We start from the raw sequence: 9,122 nt of genomic DNA on the forward strand, positions 1-9,122 counted from the left end.
GGTAAATAGTTTATGTCAATGAAAGCATGGAATAATTGCAAGATTGCTCTGTAATGCCAGCAACACATACATCTTTAATATCCATGCACAAGGTTGCAACACCTTGTTGCATGGGTTACTGACATAAAGAGCTAATATTCATTTAACAGTGAGTGTGTACTGACTCTTCCTTGGTTGGGTCACATACCCAGCTCAGCCATCATAATTGATGGTTATGGTGATGATGCTAATAATATGATCTTATATTCCTGTTGCAGCCTCACCAGTGTCAGTGCTGCCCTTCTAGAGGTCGTTACCGCAGCAACCTTGGGCGCCAATATGTACCCCTAAATCAAGAGGGACATGATGTAGTAGATAAAACATACATCCTGTCCAGGGATGTACACAACAGGCAGGAATCGAACTAAGGACCCCTAGTTTAAGAGCCTTGGCCATAACCACCGTATCAAAGTGCTCCCATAAACAGAATGACCAAATCAAAGTGTGCCCATAAAACATTATATGTCCAGCAAGCTTGGTCCGTTGGCCATTCATCACCTACTCTCCTTAGCTTCGACTACCCTGTGCCTAAATCTACCACTGCCCACTCGGCTGGCTCTTGGTCTCCCGGATGAGGGTGGAGAGGGCTGCAACCTGGTCGGAGATTCCGGAGCCCCTCGCCCGCCGGAGACGGGGGATCGAGGTTGGACCGGTGATGATCTCAAGGACGGACCGGTGCCCGGGTTGACGTGTGACTTTCCTTCCATCGAGAGCAGGCTGTCGCTGGATCGCCTGGATGGCAAGGGATGAGTTGGGGGGAGCCCTGCTGGATGACCAGGTCCATGGGAGGCCTTCAGGGGGGCCGTCCTACCAGTCAGGCCAGCTGACGGTGGAGGTGATGGGCGGAGCTTGGGGCTGACCCGAGTGGGCGGGCCCAGTGGGCTAGGTAACCTCCTTCACAGATGAGAACACATTCAAACACATGGGTGAACTTCATGCAAGATGGCTTTACAAAATTCATGAAAAGGAACACCAAAGTAAACTTGTTCAGTGTCGTTATTTAGTTCTCTACATTAAACCGTACAACCAAAGTCACTGACAATCCATCATTTACTGAGTTGGGTAAAGACGAAAATGCAAAATATTAGCCAAAAGGTATGCTGACAGTATTGCAATCTCTGAGCATATCTGATCATGGTTGCTACATAAAGTTTTATAATTGATTACAAAGAAGACAATAGCAGTATCCATCAATCTTGTGCGCAAGAGTGAATGGCATGCAAATTTGTTAAGTAATGTCACCGCTAGGGCCCACTCGATCATCACATAACACTCAACCTACCCACCACTGAACATGGAGGGCACTCCAGGAGCGAAAATTCAGTACTAAGATCAAACTATTTTACACTTTTGATCTCAAAATATTCCAAAACAACTCATTATCCTCGCATAATTCATCAGCCAGACAAGTTTCTTGGAAGACCCCTTCAGTACATTGCAAGCAAATTCCAAATGTTGGAAGATTAAATTTGACCCCTTCTGAGAACTACGTTTTACCTTCAATCTTACTTTGTTGAAAAATACCTGAACTACTGATGGGTGCCTAGACCTATCACTTACTTTGGCGAGTTTGGCAAGCTACTCTTCTTCCCTTGGACAGAATTGATGATAGATACTGCTGATGGCTGACTGCGAGTCTTGAGATCAGCCTCCAGCCTCCTTCTCTCTTCTTTTAGCTCTGCATGGGAGGGAAACATACCGTAAAGTGTCATTACACCGTCTGAAAGATGGTAAAAACTTACTTTATTGATGACTGTTCACAATGAATTTGAAAATTATACACAAACACTACATCAAGAACATTCCAGTTACTGTATACGCCGAATACTTCACAAGGTTTTTATTTTCGCGAATTTCGCAAGTCGGGTGCTATTCGCAAATTTAAAAACATGCGAAAATATTTACTCCGATCCCAAAAAGAATGTGACAGGTAGGCACACATTTCTCCGTTCAGTACTGTACTCCACCCTCATGAATTTAACCACTCGCAGAATTGTCGGAAAATCCTGATTCGTGAAAATTTAGACTCACTGAATATATGGTGTATACAGCAACTGTTTCCTATGTACTTGGCCTGCACGGTCATCCTCAAAGCTACTGGCAGTATTCTTATGTTGTCATGTTGAAGTTCTTTATCACTTTGGTATACTCTTGCTATCTTTGAGCCACATCTATGTACAGCAAATAGAAAAGACCATAATTTTGTTGTTGTACAAGACTAGTACACATGACATGAGTAATTGTGTTGAGATAAGCATGTACTTGTCACTCTTGTCACATTTACGGCATGAAACTTTCACAAACTGGAGCTAACTGACTTTTTTTTGCAAAATGAAACTTTCACAAATTGCTGACCATGATGGTTGACAGCATTCATTGTACTTGCATTCAATACACTGTATAGACAAACATTTTCATGAGCATTTTACTTTTGCAAATCTCAGCTCCCTGTGAAATTTGCAAAAGATTCATGCATGTGAAAATTTCTGGTCTTATAGTATTTCAGCGGAGAGGCAGGAAGGAAGAGTGAGACGTTCAGTGAGCCAAATACCTTGGATGGAGGGTTCCCGGCTGACTGACGACATCCGGGACTGGCAGCGGAAGTCTCGCTCCTCCTCCAGACATTCCCGGAGGAACCCGCTGTCCTTCAGTAGCTGGGAGATCTCATCCTCCAATGTGGTTCTACAACATCAAGGAAATACAATAGTATCACACATCTCTCTCTTTCACTTTCTCTTCAAGCTACTGTAAAAGTGGATATTTTCGCACAACTAATTTTTCGCGCTCAGCCCAGAAAGTTGAGTTTTGTATGCTTTTAATTTCGCGGAATCAAGACAGTAAGTACACAAACATATGGCATGCAAAACTATCCGTGTGCTTTTATTTTCGCGCTAGCTTCTGGGAGTGCGAAATGTGTGAAAATTTAAACACAGTGGAAATTTCCACTTTTACAGTATGCTTCCAGCAACTCAAAATGTTGATGCTATAAAGGGCTCGGTATAAGTATCTGACAATGGGGAACAGCACTTCCATTTAAAAATCTTTTAATAATACACACTGCTTCATTTGGCCTCAATCTCTTTTCATAGGAGAATTCAATGTTATGGGATAAATCATTCCAGAAAACACACAATTATGGCACCTCTTCTGCACTACGGACTATTGTGGCATTAGAAGAACCAGCTACTTTGCTAGCATTAAGATTGATTTTTGTTTGTACCTAGACATGTGCTCTTTCTTTCTTACATCAACATCATCATTCCATTTTTATGAGCACAACTAAAGTATTATAAATGAAGGTGTAAACAGGTTGTGGGAATACTGTAAAAATATACCACTGAAGTTTACATTCTGATGAACTCAAATTAGGTCTTCTCACTCTCAAGGCTAACTTGCTATATCATCTCAGGCTGAAAAGCAAAAAGCAAAAAAAAAAAGAAAAAAAGGATGCACCCTGTTATTCCCTGGCATTATTAGCACGGCAATAGATGAACTGTCAGGAATTCAAGAGAGGGGCATTGGCACACCATGGATAGCATGCTGTACATTCTGACTTGGTTGAAATTGAGCAAAATATCCAACTAGATCATGATCTATGTCCAGCTCCTCACCTGAGCTGATTTGCAACCTCGTCTATTCTGAGGATATTGAGCTGGTCTTTGACTGAATCCACCTGATCACTCACCGTGGACGTGCCAGACATTCTGAAAGGACAAACGCACACAGAAGCAGATGATATGAATACCACTGACCACAGGAGTACAATGTCTACAATATTCACAATTGATACTGCGAGAGTTAACATGATCACATCATCAACATACAAGGAGCCAGCACATATTCTCTGCATGGTACTTTTGTCAGCATAAAACTATGGATCTTAACATCTATTCAATGATATTCCTCTCATAAGCATAAAGTGACGCTCTATTTTTTGTGACAACATACTGAATAACTCATATTTACCAAAAGGATTTACAATAGACAAGTTACTGCGACATTCTTTTGATAGAACATCTTTGAAGAAGAAAGAGAAAAAGACGGAAGAGGAAGACAGATGAGAAGAAGACGAAGAAGAAGAAAAGGAAGAGGCGGAGGATAAGGATAAAGAAGAAGTATAGGAAGAAGAGGAGGAGGATGAAGAAGAGGAGGGTATGAGGAGAAGGAGGAAGAGGAAAAGGAGAAAGAAGAAGAGGAAGAAGAAGAAGAAGAAGAAGAAGAAGACAGAGAAGAAGAGAAGAAGATAAAGAAGAAAAAGAAGAAGGAAGGATAGGAGGAGGAGGAGGAAGAGGAAAAAGGAGCACTGCTCATCTCCGCTGTCTTCCAACTCACCTGTCACTGTCACTGCTTGGTGTCATCCTCATCGGTGTCTCTCTCCCATCTCTGCTGCTCCATGAGCTGCCTGGTCGCTGGAGGTTCATCCCTGGACTGGCATCTGCTCCAGAATGAGACATGAACCATTTATAACTCCGCATACTGTAAAACATGATATATTCGTGGCATGAAATTTTTGTGAATTGGAGCCGACAGCCATTTTCGTGGCATGAAATTTTCGCAAATTGCCACTGGCGTTCAATGCATGTAGTGTAGACAAAAACTTTTGCGTGCATTTTAATTTCACGAATTTTGCCGCTCGCGAAATTCGCGAAATTAAAATGCACGCGAAAATTCCTCGTTTTACAGTATTACATTTTAGACACCACATGAACACAAACTGGGACATATCCCTGTAAATTGCATTCTACATAATACAAATGTTATCATAAATCATGAAGGAAATCTATATGCCACATGGAACACTGCCATTGTTGGTAGTCAAATTAATGGATTTAGTTACAATAGTAACAACCAAAAAACACAATGGCTAGTTTGGAATAGCCAGGTAGCTACACGTACCATGGCAACTGTGATCATACTTAGTATATTGATTTTATTACTTATTTCTTCATAATGCAGGACTTCAAATATTTCTGCAACTGTTTTGATGCTCAGCAAAGTATCAACCCCAATCTTAGTAAAACTACCCGGTATAGAATTTTATTCTTGTGACCATGACATTACAATGCCATGTGACGTTTACAGTGTGACTTACTCTCAAATCTTCAAAACACAAGATATTTCTGCTCATGAAAATAGGGTTGCTGGTGCTGACTTATGTGAGCAATGATGAGACACATAGGCGCCGGAAGTGGGGGGGCAGGGGGAGCGGCCGCCCCCCCAATCCAAAAAGTGGGGGGGCAAAACGCATTTTTGCCCCCCCAAAAAGCCCCCCCCAAAAAAAAAAAAATAAAATAAAATAAAATAAAAAAAACAATAATAATAATAAAAATAAATGAATAAACAAAGAAAATAAAACAAATACGTATATATATGAATAAAAGGGAAAAAATATGGCTACAAACGGCAGCTTTTGGACTGTAAAATGTCAAAATTTTCGAGCTCGCTCGCTTCGCTCGCTCACCATCCAGCAGTTGAGCCCGGTGCGCCTCCCCCTTAATTTCTATAGCGAAAAACATAGCTACGACGGCAGTTGTTGGGACTCTAGAACGTCAAAATTTTCAAGCTCGCTCGCATTAAATCGTTATGCCATTCTCCTAATGTTGCTGACAGTAATTGCCAGTAGTTGCGCCCGATGCCCCCACCCCTTAATTTCCAAAGCGAAAGATAAATATAGCTACAAACGGGAGTTTTGGGACTGCAAAATGTCAACATTTTCAAGCTCTCTCGCTTCGTTCGCTCACATTGAATCGTTATGCCACTCTCCTAAATAACGTTGCTGCCAGTAATTGCCAGCAGTTGCGCCCGATGTCCCCCCCCCCCCTAATTTCCAAAGCGAAAGATATAGCTACAAACGGGAGTTTTTGGACTGTAAAATGTCAAAATTCTCAAGCTCGCTCGCTTTGCTCGCTCGCATTGAATCGTTATGCCATTCTCCTAATGTTGCTGCCAGTAATTGCCAGCAGTTGCGCCCGATGCGCCGTCCCATCAATTTCCAAAGTGAAAGATATAGCTACAAACCCCAGTTTTGGGACTGTAGAATGTCAAAATTTTCAAGCTTGCTCGCTTCGCTCGCTCGCATTGAATCGTTATGCCATTCTCCTAATGTTGCTGCCAATAATTGCCAGCAGTTGCGCCCGATGCGCCCCCATTTATTTCCAAAGCGAAATATACGATTAAAACTCCAGTTTTGGAACTGTAGAATATCAAAATTTTCAAGCTCGCTCGCTTCGCTCACTCGCATTTTATTGTTATGCCATTCACCTTATGTTGCTGACAGTATCATAATTTGTTGATCGTTTCACACCGTCATTCCATAATCCATGTAAGGAAAACTTACAATGTTCCTCAATGACTGCGTTGTTGAATGTATCACATTCCGTAATGTATTGTAGTCCCATTATTGCTCACGCACACACGCACAAGCATACAGACCGTCAAAATTACTTTATGGTTCCCCCCATGTTTCGACCCACCGTACGCCACTTTACGTATATATATATATATATATATATATATATATATATATATATAATAGATGTGTGTGCGTGTGTGTGTGTGTGTGTGTGCGTGTATGTGTATATTGTGTAACATATGCATGATCTAATCTTGAGCCCCCTCCAATGTTTGCCCCCCCCCCAATCCAAAACTGCTTCCGGCGCGCCTGATGAGACAAACCATTAATCTGTAGCCTACAAGTTACAAGACTTAAGATATTACAGTAACCAGACCAGACATTAATGTCATCACTGATGTAAATAGCTTACTTCTTGAATGGTCATCACTGACATAATCCAAGACTTCATTGTTGTGTCTTGCTAAAATCACCTCCGTTTCCCTGAAATGCAGATAACACAATACATATTTGTTTTTTCAACATACTCTTCTGAGCTAAAACACTACAGAAACACTAACTTGATATGACATATAAGACAAGAAACAAATTTTAACATAGAAAAACAAAATCATACAGAATGTTTATGCTGTCAAGTTTACATTTACAAGGCCAATCTATTAAATTTGATATTCCACTTGTTTCATTTTTCAAATTATCCTTTAGAATGCGGAGGAGGGCTTTTGTTTTGACAGGACAAAAAGTAGCACACATGCATAGATGTAATTTGATTATTTAACCCATTAAGGACGAGTTCCGAGTATACTCAGACAAGTGTCTATGGGAAATATGTGTTGTAGCAAAATCAGTCCGTCCTCAACGGGTTAAATGCCTATCATCAGAGGTGTTGGGACAATATTTCTATTACTGCACTGGGATGCTTCTGACACAACTATTTATTACTGGGGAACATCTCCTCACCTTCCTTCGTCCTTAGCTTTTTCCCTTACACACTCTAGCAGCATGCGGATGTGACTCCTCAGGTTATCCCTCAGGCCTGGTGGCTCTGGGAGGATGCTGGTTAGGGGCGACGCCCTGGTTTCCTCCTCCGTCTCCTCCCGATAGTCCTCCCATATGCTGAGGAGATTGTCAACCTGGAGCAAGACCCATAGATTGAGATGTTTCATACATGCAATGCAATTGCACAGCAAAAAATTTGAAAAAGAACCATAAACCGCATGAAAAAATCTTTTATTACTGTCATGGCACAGTTGAACACATGATGCTACTAGGTTAATTTATCATACAGATGGGGAGTTGAAAGGGTAAACCAGACATATTCATTACATGGTAGCGTGACACATAATACTACTGGTGGTATGTAAATACCTGCCAGAACTTGAAAAAGCAACTAAGCGAACACACAATATGCCATGCTCAAGGTAGGAAATCCATCTTGACAGGATCATTGAGGATTCCTCACAAAATTTTGCATTTTTTTCTCTCACAACTAACTGTTAGATTGAGCTACATGAAACAATGCACCTAGAATTGTCTGTAAGATGAGATTCATAGGGATACTTTGTTCTTAATTTGTTAGAAGTAATGGACCACTTTTTTTATATAAAGTCATATTTCTAATATTTCTGATGATATCTAGGATTTGTCTAAAAAGTAACCACACGGACAGCCAAATCCTAATCAATGTAAATGTCATCCTACATTTTCTCACCTCCTCATGTAGTTCCAAGCTCTGTTCCACCAGAGAAATTCCAAGGATATCCCTGATGTCAGGCCTCTCCTCGGGAGAGACAACCTCTTCCACCAGTTTCCATAGCGACAGCGGCTTTTCATATGCCGCAAGATTGTATTGGGGTGCGTCCTCCATGGTTGGTATTCCAGTTTCACCCCATGCAAGTGGTACAATGATGACTAAATTCTAAAACATGGTGGTGTCCTCCGTACTCATCTTAATGTGCCATCCATAGTGGTACAAAAGATTGGTTCAGCTCATCCTGCAATACACAAGGCTATCGCACAGAGTTTCAGTCTTCTCAGGTATGTGCTGTTGAATAGTCTGCTGTTTCAAGTTTCAGTTTCTGTATGCGGTCAGATAAGGTTGATGCTCACTGAAGGTATCTTGCAAAAGTTTTCCTGTATTGCGAGATTTAAAAAAAGCACTAATGATCAGTAGCACTGTCAGGGAGAACAAGCCTCTCCTGGTGTAGGAAACTGCTGCTACATGTATGACTGCCTTGATGACGTGACAGTGGTCCCTCTACCTGTTGTATTCTGTCACAAGTGTTACTCAAGGTGCAAGTCCTGCATCAAATGATAGCATGAGCTGTGAATACGAGAAAAAGAAGAGGGGAGAGCATATATATTTTATTACAGAGTTCAACTAACTTCTTGTGAATGTTAACATACCTAGTCTAGAAAACTACAGTTCATTCAACCAGAAACAAAAATACTGCATTAGACCTATTAAGCTGAATATCAGAAGTATGTCTTAAACACTGAGTAACAGTAACAGTAACAACATCACATTGATAAACATAAAATTTTTTTATTTAATACAAGTGGTTATCAATATTGAAGCTTGGACGTAACCGCTACAACTACAATTGTTTTGTAGATCTACTATCACAAGTACGATGTAGAATATATTGATTCACCGTCAAGAAAATGGATGATTGTGATACTTGATAGAGCACTACACTAGTGATTGCAATGAGTTTAGAGTCTAATGATA

At 40.9% G+C, this 9,122-nt stretch overlaps 1 protein-coding gene across 1 annotated transcript; it reads right to left on the reverse strand.

Moving 5' to 3' along the window:
- Positions 1-533: 533 nt before the first annotated feature.
- LOC139714265 (coiled-coil domain-containing protein 24-like) lies at positions 534-8,258 on the reverse strand. Its single transcript, XM_071625980.1, has 8 exons — positions 8,103-8,258; positions 7,352-7,524; positions 6,804-6,874; positions 4,372-4,474; positions 3,651-3,743; positions 2,591-2,721; positions 1,600-1,717; positions 534-933 (listed from the first exon to the last, which is right to left on the reverse strand). The coding sequence occupies exons 1-8, from the start codon at positions 8,256-8,258 to the stop codon at positions 534-536; spliced, it is 1,245 nt and encodes a 414-aa protein (XP_071482081.1).
- Positions 8,259-9,122: the final 864 nt, after the last annotated feature.

The sequence above is a fragment of the Diadema antillarum genome, unplaced genomic scaffold (assembly GCF_040938485.1).
Source record: "Diadema antillarum isolate AM-2024a unplaced genomic scaffold, OU_Dant_1.0 seq00002212_RagTag, whole genome shotgun sequence".
In the NCBI taxonomy this organism is placed as follows: domain Eukaryota; kingdom Metazoa; phylum Echinodermata; class Echinoidea; order Diadematoida; family Diadematidae; genus Diadema; species Diadema antillarum.

Excerpts from the sequence above, each read along its gene's own strand:
- LOC139714265 (XM_071625980.1), bottom strand. The coding sequence starts at position 8,258 with ATGGAGGACGCACCCCAATACAATCTTGCGGCATATGAAAAGCCGCTG. Across the intron at positions 6,875-7,351 it reads AAAGCTAAGGACGAAGGAAG|GGAAACGGAGGTGATTTTAG; the intron begins GTGAGGAGATGT and ends TCTGCATTTCAG. Across the intron at positions 3,744-4,371 it reads CCAAGCAGTGACAGTGACAG|AATGTCTGGCACGTCCACGG; the intron begins GTGAGTTGGAAG and ends TTGTCCTTTCAG.